This window comes from Centroberyx gerrardi, chromosome 10 (genome assembly GCF_048128805.1).
Source record: "Centroberyx gerrardi isolate f3 chromosome 10, fCenGer3.hap1.cur.20231027, whole genome shotgun sequence".
Classification (NCBI taxonomy): Eukaryota; Metazoa; Chordata; class Actinopteri; order Beryciformes; family Berycidae; genus Centroberyx; species Centroberyx gerrardi.
In genome coordinates, this window is record NC_136006.1 from 28,679,795 (window position 1) to 28,703,786 (window position 23,992).

The window sequence follows — 23,992 nt, forward strand, 5'->3', positions numbered from 1 at the left end:
CACCGTGTTCTGTAGGAAAGCAGCAAGACCCCGTCTGATGTCACTGGGCAGGGAGGGGCTACACTGGGATATTTCCATACATGATGTCACTTCGGAGTTTCATATGCAGAATGTGAGAAACTTCATTTTAATCTCACAGGCGTGTAAATCATTGAGATTTTTCGGCTAACCTGCTATAGCCTGCAATACATGGCCACACCTAGAATGGATGTGCTTCCTTCCTTGAGTGGTGCCAGGAGCTCCCCACATAATAAGAAATAGTTATTCAATTTCAGTATTATTTCATTTAGCAAGATGAGTAAGTGTATAAGAATTAATATTCTTAGGTTTCACCCTGCTGTTATCTCACCTGCACTATAGTATATAATTCTGTATTAATATCAACAACAAATCCTCTCAGATGGGTGTCCTTGTGATTTGTCTTGTCTTGCCATTTAAAAAGTTTGGACACCCTAGGCTATGTGATACAGCTGCAGTCTATGGCTGTGTTGAATTATCTCTATACATCTTTTATATGCTATTCTGTATAGTTTCATTCTCTATCACTTATTTCTCCAAGGGGATCAATAAAGTGCTATCTCTTATCTTAGCCTAGCTAACTACATTGTAGAGCCCCTTTTTAACAGGGTGCTTGGCCCTGGGCTGTGTAAACAGTGAGGAGTTCCAAACTGCAAACAAGGGCACAGGAGGTGGCTCTCACCATTACTGTTTTTTGTTACCTCAGTCGTCATCACTTATTTTGAGATTCAAACAACCATAACAAAATGTGTTGTCTAGTGACTTACTCATAATGCTAAAAAAAAAAATAAAAAAAAAATGCTAACATGCTAGGAATTATGTCATGTAGTTGTGATGTGAAAAAGACAAAATTATAGTTAACAAGCTAAAATTAGAAAACGTCTCCTTCATGCAGCCATTGAAAATACCAGAGTCGCTGTGCCCTAAACCCTTGCACTACAATACACCAAACTCTCTAGGAACACTGCAGACTGGAAACATGTAGCCTACGCCATGACATGCGACCAGATTTTGATAGCTGTAGTAGTTAGCATTTTAATGGTTAAAGAGAAGTGGACTTTAATGGTCATGTATTTGTTTAACAATAAAATATGTGACAGAGGACAAGCCATTATTGATTTTTTTTTTTTTTTTTTTTTTTGCATTAATGGGGAATCTCTTTATATGGTGTCTGACTTCCTATTCTTTGCAGTCACATCCTTCCCATTTCTATCTATATGGCTTTGCAATTGTGTCACAAATCTATGTAATAAGGTCCTAATGTAGGCTAAATGAATTCTGATAAGGTGGATTCGTTTACTAATTTAGGTTGCTGTGGCACAGGAAACTGTCTTTCCCCTCTAGTGCTCCGAGTCACTTCTCCATTGCTCTACGAGTTGGTGCATAAACAGTTTTTTTTTTGGTGTTCTTAACTAGCTAACTAGACAACAGTCTAATACAACAAAGCATAGTAGTGTTAGTAGTGGCTTCAGTCGCATGTTGACATTAGCATGCGACTATAGCCACTACTAACACTAGCTACTAGGCCCTACTAGATATGTTAGCTAGTATGCAAATCAGATGTGTTAACGACAGCAGAGACAGAATTATATACAGACAGGGCACTGAATGGGGAAAATCCGTAATGCTAAAGATGGCGGCAGCGACAACACTGGCCAATTGATGCACCTTTGTATGCATATCATCAAGAAAATCTGCCAATCATACTTGACACTGACAACAGTGTCCTATATGGAACACATTTTAACACTCCATGTTGTATACAGTTCGTCAGAGTTCCTAAATATGAAATGTAAATGATAATATGTATATCAAAACTTCAGATTGACTTCCCGATCAAAAAGATAGGAGTCTGGATAGCATCTATACTTGCCTGTATATTTGTTTCTGTACGAACAAGTCCTCTTTCTGTTTTGGTTGAGGCTCTATCTTTGTGCCATGAGTCAATTCTGCACATTTTGCTCCAAATTGTACCCGGGGACAAATAGAATAAACACATATAATTAACCAATTTATACAGCAATGGTCTCATTTTTCTATACGGCCATGATGCTATCAAAACTAATTTGAGAATGACAGGTAAAAATTCTACATGCATTAAAATGAATGCAATATTTCTTGATATCCTTTCCTCATGAGCAAAATTTCAAGGCATTTACCTCACTCCAGGACACACCAGCCACTGCCATAATGCAGCTGTCAGTGAAAACCACATATCTTTAAATGTCAGAGAAACAGCCTTATTCTTGACTGATGGCAGTGTCATTTTAGAGATACGAGGTTTTCACCTAACGACAGCAATATGCCATTCAAATGAGCTCAACTGCACATAGCTCCTGTGTTTTTAAGTGATACCAAGGTTACAGGAAGAATCTGCATCATAGGAAAAGTAGCAGTGGCGCCTGATGTGAACTGGCCCTCGATCCACCCGGTCAGCACTCCCCAGCAGTGGAGCAATCTTCCCTCCATGGTCAGGACTGCAGAGCGACTATCCCATCAAAACCCATCTAATCAGACCCCCCCACCACCACCACCACCACCACCACCACCCCCCATCCCCCACAAACACACACAGACACACACCCTTCTTTTACTGGCACTGTCAAAACAATAATAAGCATGGCGAAGATGCTGTATTTTTATCTTTATGTATTTTATTATCTTCAGTACATTTTTTTTGTTGTAATTATTTCCTCCAACTTTATGTTTGTTCTCATCTATATCATATTATTTTCTGCTGCAATGATTGAGTTTCCCCACTGGGATCATTCAAGTATCTATCTATCTCTATATGCCCACTATTTGTTTAGTGTAAAGCCAGTCAGACATCCGCATGGCAGTATATCTGTCATTGCTACCAAATTTAAAAATGGCATTATTCTTAGCATCAGGAAGAGTAACCATCAACATCTATAATGGGTTTTTAGCTTCGGTCTACCCTGTTGGTTAGCTGTAAGCTTTTTGCAGGCCAGTTTGCCCACCAAAGATACGATTAAAGAAAGAAGAAAATAATGTACCAGATAAGTTGCAAGATAAGTTGAAATAACTCTCCCATTAATTATTAAATGTTAAATATCATAAAATTAAGTTTAATAGCACTTAAATGACCCACAGTATGGCATAAACACAAATTTATATAATTGGAAAAGTTTGAATGTGTAAATCCACCAAGTTTATGTGGTTCAGTCCCACTTTAAAGTACCTGACAGAATAATTCATGATATGCAGTGAAAAACTCAAAAACAGGATTAGAAACTTTAATTTCCACAGGGGTTCAACAGCGCTAATACTTACAGTCCCTGATGCTGTAAATCTATTCTTATAGTTTGTTATAATTTATTAGGCTATTACATCCTTTTGTTTTGCAATGCTGAATTACATTTTATTATAATGTAGCATGTCACATCAGTATACTATATTTTTTCTGGCATTAACACCAAATAATTCGATCCTTTGGCAACTGAAACAGTTCATACATATTGAATAATACCATCATCATTGCTATTTATGCCCATAATATGGACACACCAATTAATTTTCAACTGTTTTGACTGTTTTCGACTGTGTGGTTAAAAACAAACAAGCGCCAACAAATTAAAAATAAAAATCCGATGCAGAAGTCGCAGCTGAATGATTAATGTGTCTATGCATTGTCATTATCAAGCCTTTAAATCAGTCAGCTTGTTTGATGAATGATGAGTTGGAGATGTTGGAATTGAGTGGCTCTGAGGCCGGTGTCAGCGATAAATCAGGGAGAGGAGTCTGGCTGCATATCTGGCACCACATCCTGAGAAACACAACAGTTACACAAACAGGCAGCCGCACCGAGGCTATGAAACTAAATGACATTACACCCACACAACGGGATAGGCAGCTAATGCACTCTGTATAATCACTTACTCCCTAACAAATTGTTTATGCTTTATGGTCCTAAAAGTAAGTTGCTGCCATCCACAAACCCAGCGGAAAACGGCTGTGCTAACAGTAGGCAGCATGCCTCAGAATGAAAATTTCTTCATTTATATTCATCGAAACATATTGCCTAGATAAAATACATGGGCTTTTATATTAAAAAAAAAGATCTGTGGTGTAATATTCGCTTGAAGGCAAACTTACTGATTGCAAATACACCAAATAAGTCTGGTTGCATACATGTTTGCACATGAAACAAATGGAGCCGTTATTGCAAAATGTCCCAGTAGATACTGTACTGATTCTTTGAACCTCTATCTAATGGCAAATGCACTGATGGCTTCTGGGCAGACTGTGTGGCTGAGTTAATATTATATTGTAGGGAGTGTGCACATCTATTTTCATGGCCTCATGACTATGACTCATGACTTGAGGTGCACGCAGTTTTTTCTAGAGGAACCTCACTACTTGTTTTGAAGTTTACAGCAAATACTAGCACTCCAATATGTTTGAAGTGTATTGAAATCATATTAAATAAAGGTTTGCTGAAAGGAAAACATGTAGTGTCAAGGAAAACATGCTATAACTCGTAACAGTGGTGGTACATAGTCACTGCTGCTATAGCCATTTTAAACACAATTTACCTCAGTTAAGCATAATTATATGGGCACAGTGTGCAGCAGGAGGGCTGATTACTGTTCTACATCTGAAAGAAATGGTGGAAGTAACAAACAAAGGACAGGAACACCAACCTCCCTGCAGCCATTGAGATGCAACACACATTTTGCTTTCCTGAACTAGTTTGGTTCCTTACTAGTATGGTTGAATTAGGTTATTTGCCAGTTTTGCCAGGAGATATTGACTCATTTCCACCATTAAATGGTGTCATCAGGGAGTGGATTATATGTACAATAACTATGCATCTGTAGTGTGATAATGATGTTAAGATGCCATAGCATGTATTAGCACGTTAGTTCTGTATCACATACTTTTTCTCATTTCTAAACTGACCCAACACGCAAAACATCTCCCCTCATCTCACTTGCATGAACCCCAAAGCTACAACTGCAGCATACACAGTGGGTAAGTAAACATTTTTGATCCAAGTGATATGCCCTAATTATTCCTGTGTGAAAAAATATTTACTGTAATAACCCTGGGGTTAGGAGGCAGTCTAAATGCTTTCATTTAGGCAGGACTGCATCGAGGAACGTTTCAAGATGGCAGTGAGTGCAGCCCTAGCGTTGGCATGAAAGAAAGTCTGCCACTGGTTGAAGTGCTGAAAACAACATTAAATATTTATCAATCAATCCACTCGCAACCTTGTTGAGAAAAGGAAGAGTAAACACTCTTTGAGAGTCCCAATCATTCACTGTACTTACACAGCTCACTAAACATTGGGCCAACATTGCCAAATCACGTCTCATCTATAACTGCCGCATCGTAATGTGAAGGCATATCAACCACCACCAACTACTAAAACCATTCATTAAGCTGGTTAAAGGCTTGGTGATTTCGCCCAACAAATGATCTTCGCTCTTCATGACAAAAAAGAATATGATGTCATGTGTGATGGCATTTCAAAATTTGAGGAGGTGCTAATAGCTAACTAAAGGTGTTTACAGACTGTGCGATTGTGGCCATCTTTTGCGTTCACTTTATGTCAGACTGTGCGATTGGAGAGAAGTAAAATCTTGATTGTCAGCCTGTCAGACCATACGAATTGAAGCCGTTCCACAGCTGTGTGATTGGTTGAATGACTACGTCAGCTGATGGCACACTGACTGAGCTCTGTGATAGCATGCTAGTAGCTAATAGCTAACCAGCCACCACTCAGCACTGAGCATATAGCCCTCAGGTCGCTTTTGGGAATTTCAAAATGGTGGCGGTGGAACAGCAAGTGGTGGCGGTAATGACGGCAATGTTTTGCCTCAAGAAGCCCAAAAAGAGGTGTCTGCCCTCTTTTATTGTATCCCAAAGGATTTTGGTTCCATCATCATGCTTTCTTTTGAGTTGGGAGGAAATATGTTTGGTTGTGTTTACATTTTATTCAGCTGAGGCACTAATATGCCGTCTTTCCTGCCGTGCTCCCATTGGTCACTCGCCAGAATAGTGTTCTGGCACCGCGGTCATACTACACGAATATGGGCCCGAATTTCTAACATTGCCAGAACTTTGTTGGAGCCTCCATGGATTGGCTGTCCTTTACCTTGTCACACTGAACAAAGAAAAGACTGACTGGAGACAAAGACTGACGGCCATCGTTTTACGACGAAAGATTTTTCCCAGACATGAAAAATTTGTCTGGGACGGCATTAAGACGACAAAATCTCACATTCTGTGAACACCTTTACTACCACTCAGCTTCAATCAATGCTCAGTGCTGAGTGGTGGTTAGCTATTAGCTACTAGCATGCTAGTTAGCTAGTATCATAGGGTAACTTAAAAACATAAATCAAATCATTATGCTCATAAATGTACCATCTGGTCCTTCCTCATGACTGACTAAAAGCCATGTATCTCTTTGCTTATCTTTGTACTCTGCTAGAGCAGTGATGTATAAAATTGGATAATGTGACATTAGAGACTCCTCAATGTGGAATTTCCTTTCAGAGGTCAATATGCACAAAGCAGCATTTCTATTGGCTAGCTTTGCGGATTCGCAGGTCAGAGTGAACTCTGCATGGACATGAAGGGGCTAAATTTCTTCTCAACCAGAAAACACTTTTCAATGGAAGTGAATGGGAGGCAAAGCAAATTTTCACCCTGACCGTGCCTTAATGGAACATACTGTATGTATTAGCTGAAGATTCTGTGCCTCCAAATCTCTGTGGTAACACTAGTGCTTACTGCGACATCTGGGAAATACAAATTACAAATGCACATGCAGTAGTGGTTGGGAAGGTTAGAGATAAGGCCTTGGCTTAGTGGTTGAAAAAAATAGATAGTGGGTCTAAAAGACATTGAAATGAACCCGACTTGAAAGCAATTCTATCTTAACCTTCATTTTGGCACCTGTTTGGGCTAATAGAAGAAGCAAAAGACAGATGATTACTTTATTGTGAATTTACACAAGACAATTGAAATGTACCTTTCTGCCTATGCCTCCTCGATAGACACACACATAGCCTCCTATAGATATGAATTTCTTCAGAGAGGTCAGAGCACAGGACTGTCTTCAAGGTGCAAAAGTTCTCTGCAAGAAAACCACCTAGAGTACAGTATTTGTTTTAGTACAATCTAAAAATGAACCTTCTTGAATATCCTTCTCTCTCCCTCTCTCATGCATGCAACATTACCCCTCCTCTGCTATTGCATATCCCACACGCTACCCCACTCCTCAAGCAAAACTGATTGATATTCTCTACTCACCATCAGACAGTAGTGGGGAAGCACCCATGCTTACAGCCAAACATCCACATGTGAAAGGATTGCAAATGTCTCTCACCTGTCATCCACTGTATTTCTTATAGAGACAGACACATCATCTTTCAGCAGTGGTAGCACATTCAGCGCTCCTTACAAAAAGCCACAGGGCTTTTTCTTATTTGTTGAAAACACATCAGATGAACTGCCTTTTCCACTGTTACATGTAATGCCAGCAAGTAGGGAGGGACATTAACAGTTGTCTTTTTTGCCTCTATGAACTGATTTTGGATGTAATTTCCTGGCATTTCATTGTCAATATCATTACAAACTTATTTATTATCCAGCACTCACTTTTCCTTTTCGTTCATTAGTTTATATGGGGCATTTCTGCAACTACAATCCCAATTTTAAGGACATATAAACTTTAATGGTGTTTTTTTTTTGCCTCAAGCCCCTATTATTACCCTACCCGGCAACAGAAAATAACCTGAGGAAATTTTGTTTGGAGAATCTAATGTCATCCTGCTCTTCAGCAATCACAACAGGATCAGTTCAAGAGGGAGAGGTAGGACATGATGAATATAAAAAAGCCATAAATGCATTCAAATCATATTCATTGTTGGAAAGTATGAGTGCAGTGAATGGAGAGACTGCATATCTCACCTTAGTATCAGAATAATGCCTCCAATTCCATAATATTCTCAGCCAAGAAGGCACAGAAAAGAAACAAACAATACACCTCTTTCAAAGGTGAGCAAACCTCAGGGGAGCTTCCCTTTTTCATTACAGTCATACAATGTAGCTAAAATAGACTTATCAAATTTCCCCAAGATGGGAGCTAAGTTACAGATTCGGTCAGCTCTGCTCATGAATCAATTTCTCTCCATTTCATCTGGGACTTGAGCGTATCAACATGGAAAAGGTGATAAATATAATATATAGTACCACAGATGAAGTATAAAAAAAGATGTGTTAGCCAACGTGTTAATGTAACAGGTATTGTCTTCTGCCATAAAGCTGTGCTGTGATCTATTCCCATCAACTGAAATGTATATAGTATATATCTGCTCTGAAATGAAATGCATAAATGTATCTTCTGTATCTATCACAGCCCATTAGGTTCCACCACTCCTATATAGCAGCACTTCATTCTGTAGATATAAGACACAGCAAATGGTGATATGACACGCTTCTGGTAGTTCACTGCACGGCCGTATAGCATTAGAATTCGGATCACAGGTCTGGCTGAAGTATAGCAAGTCTCTGAGGAAATTGGAGTTCAAGTGTTCTCATTGGAGATAGAGAGGGCTCAAACATCTTCGCTCTTCTCTCCCTCTTGGAGCCACAAAAAAATGGTATGGATCTGCACAGGGACCTCCTTCACACCACACACACACACATGCACACACACACACACACTTATATGCACTCTCATTTGCATGCTTGCACATATGCATGCCTGCCTGCCTGCCCACGCACATAAACTGTGTTCGAAACGGTTCCCTATTACAGAAATAGTGCACTATATAGTGTGTCCACCATTTTGTACTAATGTCTGAATTCTCAACGGTTAATTTGATTCAATATATAGTTCACTATTAAATACCCACAATGCACTGCAAACTGTAGTGAACAGACGATTTACCCTACAATTTCTCCTGTATACCACAATGCAATGCGATCATGTCAGAAGAAGGAGGTGAAGCTAGCTAACATGTTAGCTAATAGAAGTTGGTCTATTTTCTGGTTGACAGCGTTGGCAATCAACAAAGGACGCCTCATTCGACCACAAGCAGCAAAACAACTACAGGAATCATCATTGCAGGTCAGCTAGCTAGCTACTTTAGCCACCAATACAGGAGGTAATATGAAAACTTGTGCTAGTCGCTAGCTCATGAGCCAACGTTAGCTAACTCACAAGCTTACTGTTTGCCAAACCAAAACAGCTTGCTACCATTAGGAGACAGCACCTTAGTTGACAGAAGAATTTCAACAATTTATTTGTAATTTAATGTTCAAAACTTTGCAAGATCAATAGTACATTTATAATGTACATTTCAACCTGCTGTCATGAGTGCTTGGTTTGTTTATGAGATGCTGGGCGCATCCAGGTGCATCACACAAATTTCCAGCATATTTTTTTTGAAGCAATGATGTTTAATGTAGTGTCCGCAACTTTGTTCGGTCGTTGCCCATATATAGTTCACTATATGACAAACACTCCATAGGGAATAGTGAATGAGTGAACGAGTGAACCATTCTGAATGCAGCTATAGACATGCTATAGACAACACATTCACACACACACACACACACACACACACACACACACTCACTCAATCCATTGGCTATTTCCATTTACTATAGCAGAAACTATTTCACACTAGAGACTATTTACCTGTGTAATTTCTATGCAACTCCACCTCTCACGCATTACCTACAGGGATTAGGTTTGGGTAATAAAAGCAATTGAGTTAGCATTCCCAATCATCAGCAAACCGAATGACTGTATGCACATCCAATTATTATGATCCTCAGTGCGGCGAGACCTCTTCCTCCCTCTCAGTCTGACGGCGTTAGTCACGCCATCAGCCCAAGAAAAAGAAGAGACACATGGGGTGTCAACAGAAGAAAGACAGACTCTCCATTCACACAACTGAACAGTGAGATAAGTGAGCAGCAGTGAGTCTCTGGCAGCTTTCAACGAAATATTGCAGATTTGTGGAGGGCCAAGAGGTTGTTTTTAAAAGTTGTTTTCTTAATGTATTGGTAGACTGTAGTCTATAATGGCAGGCTATTTAATTTGGCCCCTGTGCCAAATGAGTTTGTGTCCTCATTTCAAAATCACTGCCCTGCAGTGGCACAATAATAAGCGATATTAACAACAACAAAAAAAGCTGAGTAATGGTGCTTTGAATAAGCCCTGTCTTTACAGACCTTATATACAGGGTCAGCTCCAACACTAAATATCGATTTTCATTCAGTCAAATATTGGTGGGTATTTGTTTGTCCAAACCATAAGAGAAAAAGATACACGTCTGATTATGTCCAGTTGGTCAAACAAGCATAAAAAGAGTATCAGTCCAGTGTGCAGATACCTTTTTTCTTTTTACTATTCTGCCATTTGTATCAAATACCTGGCCAAGTTTTTGGAGGAGAGGTTTTGTCCGCCACATTTGACAACCTTTGTTTCAATAAAGGGATCCTCAGTTGACAAAAGGCTTTTCAAACTTTGTTCCTCTTCTCAGGGCATTGAATCACATAGTGGAGAGGGAAAGGCCCTTTCAGAGGAAAGATGTTTGCTTACTGGAGCCGAACACGCTGTGACATCCTCCTTTTCTCTTGACGCAACTGTCCAGGGGCTACCTGAGTCGATATCCAGCCCGTAGCTTTGTGTCGGTTCTACTGGGACTGACTGTGGCTTTGGGGGCATTTCCATTTGATAGCATACTATGTGTCACTAGAAAGTTCCAGACCTTTTGCTATTTCCTGCTTTGTGGCAGTAAAAAAAGTCATTTAAAGCCTTGTATGGCATTCTAGTCTGTTGGCCTTTCATTTCCAGAGGGAATGTTCTGCTATTCAGATGCCAACTGTGCCCCCTTCGCTGTCATGTTTCAGCACGATCAAAAGGTTACGGTGGGACAAGTGACCTATTGGATTGCAATGGTAACCTTCTGAAAGCCAGAAAACAGAAGAAAATCAGGAACGTTTTTTGAGAATCAAAGCTGAACTAGATTTTTATGCAAAAATCCAGCAATCTCAACAGCCTAAATCACAAGTAAATGGGGCTGCAACAGAGAAGAGCGTCCCATCCCCACTAATTGAGACACCATAGATTCACCCTGTTTACTAAACTGAAATTCTGGTGTTGGATATTTACATTTTTCCACACAAGAAGAGACAAATCGAGACTTAAGATGAAAATTGTGTGAGCAATTAGCGCTGTTTAGCAGCGCTAAATTCAGAGAAAGCTGGACTCAGCAACGTTGTATCTTTGGTATCCTTTGGTATCCTTTGGTATAGTATTAAAGTTCTTTTTTTTTTATTTTGTTTACTACCTTGAAGTATGACTACCTGTAGCATGACAAGTTTTGGCTTTAAATCTCTACTGTAGCCTACTTGTAACCTGTTTATATTCAGTCTACTGTCATACAATATATCATGTGAAGTCCTGTTATGTTGTCCTGGTAGTGTCTCAGTCCTTTGTATTTGGCAAATTAAACCAATTCTGATACTGATTATGATTTGGTTTCCTCTCATATGTGAAAGCAGTCCACATATAGGATACTTATGTGGACTAGTAATAGTACAAAATCTTTTTTATACTTTTCAATTGCTGTTGTATTTGTAGACTTATTTGAAACAACACAAATTCATGTATATCACAGGTGTATCTGCAACACACACACATCACATAGCCTATGTTATTTTTATGATCTGTGATCAACAGACAAAGCATGGCATACTGCGGACAAATGCCATTTCACATTTTGTCCCTATGCACTGTTGACACCACCATATTTCTGCAAGTAGACTATATCCCAAATATCTATTACAGCTGTGAAGTCCAAAATGTGCTCCTATCTCTGTTCGATCACTGTGTTCTTGCTGTGTCTGTCACTATATTGATCGGCCATTGCCAAGAGACATTACTGCGAGAGTCTTGTTTGATTTGTTTCAAGCTTTGAGGGAGGCGTGTTCAAGTTCATAAATCTTGACCAGAAGGAGCAGCATGTGAATCATTTTTTTGTGGGGCTTCGTCCCTTAAAGTGGTAATCCATGAAATCCTTGTTGTTGTTGTTTTGTTTCCATCTTTGGTCCTAAGTGCTCATTGCTGTTGTGTTTTTTATTTTATTTTGTGCTCTGTGCTCATGCCAACTACTCACTTCTTCTATTTATTTCAAACAATCCTGAAATGTAAAACGCATCACTTCCCGTGCGCCAGGGGATTTTTCCCAGGAAAGAACTACCAGACACCGGGTGTTTAGAACAGCAAATGTAAAAGCTTTCATGAACTGGATATAGGTTGAATCACTAGTGTGTTATAGCAATCATCGACAGACAGTAGCAAATGGACATTTATGAATATGGAAATGTTGCAGATTATTACTATAATGCTATAGGCCAGGTTCAGTGTGGGATAGGGTTCTACTCAATTCAGTCAATTCAAAATTTATATTAAACCTGCAAGTCATGTAAAAACAATAAAATGTCCTCACAGATTGAATGTAAAATCCTTTTTCTGAGGTCCTTGTACAAAATTCATACATGGAATTGAAAGTGAGCTGACCCATCTCCTGTTGTGGAATACTGAAGTCCACAACAGCCTGTTTGCTCACTAATTTACCATCAGCAGTGGGCACTGAACCCTATTTTTCGAAGGCAGCCTAACCAATCCTATTCTCCATAGCTCGCCCATTGATGTGTCTGTTAAACTGCTTCAAACAGAGGCTCGCCATTAGCACCCCTATAACAACAACAAAGAGAGCCGTCTCACCATGGCGACAGTGACAGCTTAGCGTAATTGGAGTGTCAGATGCATTGTGGGATTTACAGAGAGGATTCCCACAGCGAGACACAGAGGATGAAGGAGAGAGAGGAATGAGGTGATAGAGTGATTACAATGACAAACCAGTTGCTCATGAACAGAGCAGGAATGTGTAAAACTGCTGGGTCACAGTGCGTGGCCTTCTGTAGACTTGTTCATGTGAGTACCATGCACATTTGCACATTATGTACATTGCTGTAAATTCACCTGTATGCTCCTTCAGTTTTCAAACATTGTTATATGTATTTTCTGCATATCACAAACATGTTTGTATACATGCATACACAGCACATATTTCATATTTAGTAATCCATAGCAATCAAGACTTTTACTAACATCTGTATGCAACAATATTGTAAGATAATTGATGTGTGGGCACATTAGGTAATGCTTGTGACTTACTCACTTTAGCATTTACTTTAGTTAATGCCAGGATACATTACTTAATGCAGTTTTTTTTATTGTGCATTTACTATGAACTCATCTTTGTTAATGTCACTGTTCATGCTTAATTCATGTTAGTAAACACAGTTAGTTTACATTATTAACAAACATGTGTAACAACATTAATTAGTGCAGTTGTTCACATGCATTTAACGTGAAATAATCTTTGTTAATGTTGTTATGTTTAATTCATGTTAGTAAATGCATTAGTTAGTTCGTTAACACTTTTGCTGTATTGTTTTATCATTTCTACTGTTTTTATTGCTAATTTTGTACTCTATGTGTGTGCTTATGTCCTGTTTTTATTTTTCCCCACTGTATCATAGTACTTTTGCTGCTGCAATAACCTAATTCCCCATGAGGATCAGTAAAGTTTCATCTTGTCTCACCTTAGGTCAAGTCAAGTTTATTTCTATAGCCCTTCATCACAAAGCAGGACTCAAAGGACTTTACAGAGAACAAGCCAAGATAGTACTCCAATCAATCAAAACAAAATGATGCAATGCAGTATGCAACAAAAGTAAACACAAGGAAACAAAGTAGCATGTTAAAAAGACATAACAAGCCTACCTAAGCTGCCTAGCCTAACCGGCCTGGCACCACCAGCTGTAGACCCTCAGTGAAGACAAGGAAAAAACGCCCAAGAAAACCTTATTAGGAAAAGAAGAAGAAACCTTGAGTGGGTCAAGTCAGAGGGATCCCCCACCGGGACGGCTGAGCATGCAATAGGTGCTGGGACAAAACAATACAATGGACAACAATATGGACAATGACGATGAGATAAGAAAGCAAATAAGACAAAGAGAAACATGATGAGGCAGGAAGATGGTACTTTGGCCAGCTAGGGCAGCGCCAGCATCCACAAAAACTAGAGTAGCACCCACATCCACTGCCAGGTAAATCATATCAATCTCTCATGGCAGCTATTTCACAGCTCAGCTATAAATGTCAGCCGTTGGTGTTTAGATTTGGTAGTTTAGGCAAAGTTCACAAGCTAGTGGCGAGAGGCCGACAACTGGCAGGAATGCCAAAGAGACGGACGAGGGAGCTGGCAAGGTATTGCCCCGTGTCAGCAATTATAGGCCGTCGTCATATTGGGAGAGAACTGCTGCTTTTTGTGCTCTTAGTGGGCCTTGTTAACATTGCCGCACTAGATATGTGACTGTGATGAAACTATGTGTCTAAAGAGTGAGACACATCATTTCTTTGTATTCATATTGTTTATGCCCTGTGAGCATTGTTGATATGTGGACATAAATAGAAGTATTAAAATGTGTGTGTGTGCGTGCATGTGTGTGTGCATATACATACACACCACACTGCAAAAAATCTCCATCTTAACAAGTCATTCAGTCTAATATTGAGTCCTAAAAATCCTAATATTCATAAAATAAGTGAAAAAAAAATTGCTACTGGGGTGAGATAATTTCACTTGTTTCTGATGCAAATCAACTTGTTTCAAGAATTTGCTAGAATCAAGTGTCATTTTCTTGATAGTAGTGCAGTGATCTGCCTTATTCTGACTTGTTTCAAGATACTGACACTCCTGAAACGAGTGAAACTGCATTGGAAAAAAGTGAAATTATCTCACCCCAGTGGCAGATTTTTTCAAAAAAATTGGATTTTAGGACTCAATATTAGACTAAATGACTTTGCAGTGCAGATGTATGTGGTACAGTATACAGTAAAGACAAGGCTAGAGAGATGACTCGTAGTGCTCCAAGTGTCAGTCTTTGATAGAGGCTGTGGCTCTTCTGCGAATTGAGTTGGCAATCCCCAACTGCTGAGACAGGGCCGCGTTTGCTGGCTCAGAGTGTCACTGCACAAGGAGAATTATACTGCTTAATTATAATGAGTTTGGCCAGGCTTCATAGGGTGTTGCTCTCACCCATCGCTTTGACCCTTTGGACTGAAAAAGGGAAACTCAATTAATCGTAGATGTTGTTTGGTTAGATTCTGCTGAGTCGAGTCGCTGTCCAAATGAGTGAGGGCCTTCTCACTGCCAAATAAATCATATTTCATGCCAGAAGTGGACTAATTATGAGCTTTAGTAAAACCTGTGTCCACACAGACTCCCACAGATATGGGCTTGTAATTGTCTGTTGACATTTTGGAGTTGTTTTTCTGTTTTATTCAATCTGAAAGTAGCTCTTCATTAAGTTCATTGATCTGGATTTGTTTCAGCTGCAGTCATACGTGTACAAAATGCTAGGATCACTTGCTCTTTCAAATAAATTGATTAATCAGGTGAATCCTGGTGAAAGCTATCACCACTCATTGATTGAAGCCATTATATCCACTGCAGTCACTGTAAAGGACACATTGAATAAGAATGTTGGCCCTTAGACAGCTGATACATGGGTATTATTATAATTCAGTGGGGGAATATGCAAGACAAAACATTGGCAAGTTTGCTAGTAAGCTCCTGAGTATATCGGGAACTAAAAAGCTGATTGGTTTTTCATGTCCAACAGTTTCCTGTGTATATCAACAGTGGTCCACCATGCAAAGGACGTCCAGCCAACAGCATGACAATGGTGAAAATGGCTAACTGATGAACAAGGCCCAAAAAGACTGTGCAGAGTGACAGATGGGCTACAGTTTGCCAGCTGACAGTCCAATACAATGATGGTGCTGGAAACTCCATAAAATGAGGTCTGGTTCTTGTTGTTTCACACTTATAGGAGGACAGGGATATGGAGAAAAGCACAGAAGCGTAGATCTGTCACGATGCAGGTCAACATCGCAGGCTGAGTATATTTTCTTGGCACACATTAGGCCATTGATGAAAGCCACAGGATATTGAACCTAATTGCAAATTATGTGCATCCCATTCACACTACTGCATCATGGCAGTAGTGTGAATGGGCAGGGCTGCGGTCAAGACCACCTTAGGGCCTGATCACACTGAAGCGCGTCACTTGGAGCATGCACAGAAAAAAGTTTAAATATTTTCAAATTGTGGCGTTCCGCTCACTCTCACAAAGAGGTAGTAAGAAGGATAACGTCAAAGAGGGAATTCAGGAAGCATTTTATTAGAAGCTGTAATCACTTCGTACACCATGTTAAACTAGTAGCCTATTAGATCTCAGTAGAGTTTCATGATGATTACATTTATATGTGTCCATGTGATTAACAAGCTTTTAGAGCTTTCTACAGACCTAATTTTTATTCTAGCGAGAGTTAATAAGTTTGCATTTTGTCACCGAAATCATACAGTTTTATGGAATAACACACATATTGAATCTACTCAGAATTTTTTATATCTAGCCACTGGTCCAAAGGAGGTTGAGACCAAGTCAAGACCAAGACCAGAGCAAATCGAGTCCTATTCAAGACCAAGAATAAAATAGGCAGTAATCACTGTACATCCATATGTATCCAATGTATCTCCAAATGCAAAAATAATGCTTAAGGAGTTTCTTAAAGGGACATTAAGTAATTTGCGACCTCTATTCACGACCAGTAGGAAATGTAACAACATGACAGGTCTCTGGCACAGCTTACAGTGGCCTGTAATTGACACAAATAATAAAGTCACATTTTCACAATAGAGACGAGTAAGCTAGTTAATTAGAGCAGAGATCTGACAGAAAAGATTTATCAGCATGCAAAATACTGGAGTAATAATACTGCTTTGTCATTTGCTTTTTTGGCTTGAGAACCATTTTTCTGGCCTTCATAGCTGAAATAATATAGATACAAAGATATGAAAAATGTTGAGTCAATGTTGAAAAGTAGCTGAGACCAAAACAACTTGAGACAGATCGAGACAAGTCTGAGAGAAAATAGGCATGAGACTGTGACAAGTCCAAGACGTCAGAAAAGTGGTCTGGAGACCGCACTGGAATGCTACAGCTACAGGGTGAACAGATATTTTCAGCAGGCAGAGGTTATCCAGGACTGGTTCGACAAACATGACAGTGATTTCAGTTAAGTGCAGCGGCCCGCTTACTCACCAGATCTAATCCAGCTGAGCACCTGTGGGATCAGCTGATAGGACATATTCAGAGTCGAGGTCCACTACCAGCCAACATGGGAGGCAACATGGGCCAGAATCCCTGTGAAACAACTTGACATCTTAACGATTCCAGGCTGTTGTCTCTGCCTGTGTTAGTGCTGTTGTTGTTGTTGCTGTTAATGTCTATGTGAATGGTCCATGACGTTGGTAGTGTGCCCACCAAAGTGGATTAATCAATGGCTAAACGTCTTGAAATGGATTGCAGTGCCATGGTGTATTAGTGAGAAATAAACTGCTTTGGGGGCATTTAATTTCGAGACAGCTACAACAAAGTCATTACATAATGAGGTTAGCAATAATACAATGGGATGTAAACAGATATACATAGAAGAGATCACATTGTTTTTCTCTGAAACAAAAGGAACTTTAACGGAATATGTTGTTCAGAGCATTAAAAGTAACCCAGAGCAACAGAAGAGTGAAGTGCAAAAGCTCAACAAATTGCAAAAGTGGAAAGTTAGCCAGCACTAATCAGCTATCATGTTTGGGAAAAAACTAAATTATCTGTGTCTTTAGTCAGTAGTCTTAAACATGTATCAGCTTTACAGTCAAGGTAATATCATGTGTCAGAAAATAACTATCTACTTCCCTCTGGTGGTATTTAATTGCAGTGCAGCCAAGGAGTGAAGAATCAGTACAGAAAGATGTTCCATTCTGGCATGACCACTGGTGTTTGGTTTATTCATAGTGCCCTCTACTGTGAACTGAAATTCAATACATCAACCTTGAATGTAAAGTACATGAAGCCAATAAACCAAAATTATGATGAAGGGTATACTATGGATACATTTCTGCTCAACCAACAACTACAGGTCTTTGCAATATACTCACATACACAGTCTCTATTTTACTGAATGAACAAGGGAGCTCAATTAATTGATATTATCAACATGTCATGCATTGGGTACTCCAAGTTATAATTGTTAATTCAATTTCCATATGATGTCTATCTCAGGACCACCAGAATCAATAGCCGTTAAAGCTAATCACCTCTGGATTAGCAACATTAATTAGTTTGACCACACTCCAAGAGGTAATGTAGAGCTGGGAGGCATGCTGGATCGCTGCCTTCCACCACCAGTTGGTAACGGGGATATGGGGCATGATGATAAAGCATGTAGCCTGAAGTGGAGCAAAATAAATAATTCAAATGTAGCACCAGACTAACACCCGTCTAATAAGAACATTGTTAAAACAACCACAAGGCTGGCGGGGGGAAAAGGTCAATGAACTTGTTACAAGAACAAAAAAACAACTTTTTAATTAACCTCTTTGTGTGTACTGACCTGGAAGGAATTCACAGCATTTATGAGCTACAAATGATAAAGTGCAATAAAGTGTAATGAATGACTGTATCGTAAAAATAACATATTAAAGGAAGCCTGATTGCTTTAAAACTAGTTTATCATGTTAGAACTATTTTGCACCCGCTGCCACTTATCGATCCTATGAGGTCACACTCTCCCACTTCTCAATTCCATGCTCTAATGTCAAAGTCATTGGCGGCACTAATTGTTATCAACATCAATTTGAGTTGAAAGGAGGTTATATAATGGCATGAAATATGCATGGCGGGATGTTGACAATCAGCCGCACCTTTGTGCTTTACAAACTGCCCTCTTCTCCCATAATGCTGTCAATGATCGCTTTACAAAGAGACAGCCATATGGTGAGTGGGGAAGCAACTCACCAACTCCTAATAGTGGCAAGCCAACAAAACAACTCCCCACTGCTTGTGCCACGTCTGCACATCCGGAGAGTTGTTCAGACTGCTCTTTTTCTCCTTTGTGTGTAGGTGGTAAGGGGATAGTTTTATTAATAGCTGACGTTATGTTCAAAAATTACTCACCACAAGTGAGATCTCATTTGAAAGAAAGGCATAGAAATATTTTCTTTGTATTGAAATGTACAGAATGTGCTGGAAATCTATTCTATATAATGGTGGCTCTTTACAGCAAAATCAGGGTAATCAGTTCACATTATATAGAGGTGATTAGCTTACAGGCCGTCTGACAGGCCCTTCATTATACTGTCATGTAAAGGACAGGGTCCTAATTATCACAGTAAGCCTCAAGCCCCACACTCTCCTGTGTAAAGACTTTTGCTGGAGTACTTCTCTTACTCTTTTCCCCCATGACAATGGCAGCTACCACTGTTATCACCACTGTGACCGTCAGAATAAGAACAGTCACCGTCTCAGCTATACAAAGTTGATCATGCACGTTCTCCATCATGCTCCCCTTTAATTCGGCAGGCTCGCTGCACCTCAGCTTCTTGTAGTCGTCCAGAAATAGTCGGTGGATGCTGGCCAGCTTCTTGAAGACCCTCTGCAGGTCACAGTCACAGTGCCAGGGGTTGCCTTCCAGGAGGACATGCACGCTGGAGGTGCAGATGCTCAGAAGGGTCTTGAACTGCAGCCTGGGCAGCTGGTTGAAGGCCAGGTCCAGCTGTGCCAGGTTACAGAGCGGAGTGAAGACCCCCGGTTCCGTGGTGTTGATTTGGTTCCCCCGCAGCCCCAGCACCTCCAGGGAGCGCAGTGTGGAGAAGAAGTCCAACTGCAGGATGCTGAGGCGGTTTCCGTCCAAGCGGAGCCGGCGCAAGGCTGTCATGCTGCTCAAAGCTCTGGGTTGGACCTGCTGGATGAGGTTGGCGCGCAAGTCCAGCTTCACAAGACTGTCCAGGTTCTGGAAAGTTCTGCTTTCCAGGACAGTGAGGTAGTTGTGGGCCAGGAACAGCTCTGTCAGGGAGTCCAGGCCCAGAGAGAAGCCGTCCCCCAGGGCAGAGAGGTGGTTCTGACTCAGGTCCAGCCTTTGTAAGCGCTGGAGGTTGATGAAAGCTCTGTCCGCCACAGAAGTGATGTTATTCTCTTTCAACAGCAACACCCTCAGGCCCCAAAGAGCCCCAAAGGAGCCCGGAGGGAGGTCTGTCAAAAGGTTCCTGGACAGGTCCAAATACTCCGCGTTGAATGGGAAGTTGCTGACAGGAGTAGAGAAATTCCCATCTGAGCAGTTGACATATTTTATGTCTGGGAGCCAGTTACATCCCTTGTAACAAGCTCTAACTGCCCTAGATAGAGGCATGAAAGAAGACTGGAACAAAAGCCACCAATAGGCGGAGGCAATCATGTCTCTGGGACAAAAAGAAAAAAGGTGCATGTGTTACACAGCATCTTGAAATTACTTTGTGCATTGTACTGTCATGCTTATACTTCAGTTTGTTTAGACCTAAATTCACAAACAAAGCAGCTCCCATGCACTTTTGAATCTGCATAAATTCCTCCTCCTGTTTCCCAGTTTTGACTTTAAGTATACATACCACGCAAACTGTCTGCATTTAAGCTTCATTATTACTTAAATCAAAAAGTTGTGAGGAGAGTGTGACATACTTCACTCATCTCCTCCGTGTCGACAACAGCTGGCTAAAAAGTTTTTTTTGTGCTGAAGCGAATGGCTGTTTGCCAACTGTATAAAAAGCATGAAAAACAGCACCAATAACTTACTCTAAGTATAGCAATATAACAATTCAACTCTTACCTGTTGTAGCTGTCTCTGTTATGATCACACTCAGCCCAGACAGCTAGCAGACAGCGGAGGCCAGACGCCTGTCAGCGGTTGAAAAGGGGTCGTCTGCTTGCACTCCCACTGCCAGAGCATCTGTTGATAGGTGAGGGCTGCTCAGACAATGGCGATGTGAATAATTCAAGGCACCGCAGCCTGGTGCGGTCACATTGAACTAATGGAAGATGGAGGATATGGGCTCTGGAGAAGGAAAGTTGGCACAGCTCCTATAACGCTTAGCTCTAATCAGGGGCACCGCTAGTGGGGGGTAAAGGGGGAATCCTTTCACAGAGTGGAGTTTTAGTGCTACAAACGTTTCTCAGAGGCAGAGCCGCTCTGGAGGTAGAAATAATCTCACTCGTTGAGTTCAATCTCAATGGACGGAGCCAAAGAACCACAGTTTTTCTGGCTAAGTGACGTTAGACTGAAGCCCAGTGAAAAAGTCAGGGGCTAAGAGAGGAGGTAGCTAATATTATGAAATCTAGTGCTCTGCTACTGACTGAAAAAATGCAATGCAGCCATACTATGTTAGCTAGAGCCCCCTTTCCACCTGGTATTAGCATGTGTCTCTTGTTTGCCAGGTAGCTAACTAACGCTCCAAAAAATTTCAAAAGGCAGCTCTGCCTCTGAGAGATGTTTGTAAAACTAAAACTACAATCTGGCATACTTCCAGGCTGTCCCAAGAGGGTGCCAGTCAGAGAGGTGAGGTGCTACTATACTAAATTAGAAGCACTGAGGTGGGGTGGGTATGTCACATCTTGTGACAACCCATGTAGCGTGTACAGAGCTCAAACCTGGGTAACCTCAGTGTAACCTCAGTGTTTTATCAGTATCATTCAGCAACGATGTTACACTTTCTATGCCTGTTCATTATTACATTCCGTATTGACTTTATGAATAACTGGAGACCTTGCATTCCTATATGATTTCACTGAAACAGTCGGCCTATACACTCCTCAAGTGGAACACTTACAGTCATATCAATGCTGTAGCCAAATCAAAGTGAGCACAGTAAGTGCTGTCAATAAACTAAGGCAAATGTTACTTAGTTGACTAAATATATAGAGAACAGAAAATCACAAAAAAGAAGAAAAAAAGTGTAATCAAATTTGTGATTTTTCTTCTTCTACAAAGCTTAATCCAGAGCTGACATTTTTCTAAATGACTTATTGGTTTGGGGAATGGTGTATATTCCATTTAAACACTCCAGCTGCCTGATGTTACTTTTGGTACATTTTTGGTCATATTTGATAACAGAGTTTAAATGTAGAACATTTTTGATTGACAGGTGTCATTCGCCATCATGATTTATTATTTGCTCTTTTTTATTGAGGGGAGTGAGCTTACTACAAGGTAATAAACATCATACTGCCTCCTGGCTTCTGCAGCTAGGCTAGACAACTAGTCACTTTCAACAATGTGGGGAGAAATCCTAATTAAATGGTAACATTAGATTATCAACAAAATACAAATGGTGTGGTATTGTTATTGAGCTGGTTAAGGGCTCAAGGCTGTATCACATGATAGCTAAACTAAAATGAACTAAGCTAAACTAAGAAAAGCTAAGCTAAACAAAGCTAAACAGAGCTAAACTAAGCTAAGCTATGCTAACCTAAGCTAAAATAAACTAAGCTAGGCTAAGATAAGATAAGATAAGATAACTTGAGATAAGATAAACTTTATTGTCCCTGCAGGGAAATTCGTCTTGGACATCGAAGCCGCATCACCAAGGACTTAAAATAGAATGAAAACAGCAACAAAGAGCAGCACAGGACAGGAACCACATACAACCAGCAGCATCATGTGTTAAAAAAAAAAGAAATAAGCACAATCATACAATCCATCAGTACACATAAATAAATAGAGAGGAAAGTGAGGTACTGTGTTGGTGTAGGGGAGGAGAGTTCTGGGCTAAGACTAGACTTGTTGATTTGGGATTGAAACTTACTTCAACAGACTATTTCACCAATCCATCAACTTTTTACTTGAATCTAAAAGAACAGTTTAGAATAGAAAGATATTGCCTGGATGTTGAGCCAGGAAGCAAATTTGGAACATGGCAATCTAACATAACAATTTAAGTGAGTCTAAATCTTGATCTTGTAGTTATTATGGTTATAATGAAGAGCAAGGATCAAGAAAAGACTGCTACAAAAAGATTTCAGAACCAATGTTCAGTCTAAGATGATAATTTGGGGACTTACATATAATAATTTTCCATATTGACCAAATAATATCTTGTCAGTCATCAGTTGCTCCACTTTGACCCCAGAAATGTAGTGGGTTTTGGTGGCAAACGATACTGGGTGCAGGGGCTTTGCCATACCTTAGGATATAGGGAATCGACACCCATGCAGACTTTTCCCAAACCACTGACTTTATACTTCCATCAAAAAGTCACAGCTTCCAGAGGAAAAAATAAAAAATAAAACAGCGTCGAGGAGAATGATAGCGCGTGGATGTTGAGCCAGGAAGCAAATTTTGCTCCGTAAAGATGCTTTCAGAAGCCCCGGCAGCAACATGGGTGATGAAGCTGAGGAAACATTATTGGCGCCGAGGTTCATTACTCAGCCGCGGTGAGCTGGAGCTGCTGCCGAACGCCATGGGAGCCGACGAGCCCGGAATATCAAACCAGACCAGGAGGGGGAAAGGGAAAGGGATGTCACAGTAATCAACAAGGCTAATCTAAGTAATTACCATTCATTTAACCACCCTCATCATAACCGCTCAATTAAATCATTTCTTCATATCTCATTCAGGGTTTGGTTTGTGTGAGACTGGAAAAGGGGGCTGATCTGATGGGCTCCTGCTAGGCTTCGGTGTCCAGGCAGCAGATGGCACTGTTGCTATCTGGATGCATGGAGTCTAATGGCATTGTCCAGGAGAAGGTATTGTTTTGACAGTGTGTAGCTCTGGGCATGCTGTACCTCTGAATAACACCATTTAAAGGCAAAACACAAGCCCTAAATTAATTGTGTTTTGGTGCGAATAGGTGATGTTTTTTATCTTTTTTTCAGATTTGCTGTTGTTTGCTCCACAGGGTTACCGGGGCTGCCTATGGGCAGGGAATTAAAACACTATTTCGAGTCCATCACATGTAGCGGTGGCACTTCCACACCTTCC

General features: G+C 40.4%; 1 protein-coding gene across 1 annotated transcript; it reads right to left on the bottom strand.

Annotated features, from left to right (window-relative positions):
- Nucleotides 1-19,309: 19,309 nt before the first annotated feature.
- Nucleotides 19,310-20,910, bottom strand: LOC139924731 (uncharacterized). The gene is made up of 2 exons (XM_071915867.1): nt 20,846-20,910; nt 19,310-20,441 (listed from the first exon to the last, which is right to left on the bottom strand). The coding sequence occupies exon 2, from the start codon at nt 20,435-20,437 to the stop codon at nt 19,364-19,366; it is 1,074 nt and encodes a 357-aa protein (XP_071771968.1). The 5' UTR covers nt 20,438-20,441; nt 20,846-20,910; the 3' UTR covers nt 19,310-19,363.
- Nucleotides 20,911-23,992: the final 3,082 nt, after the last annotated feature.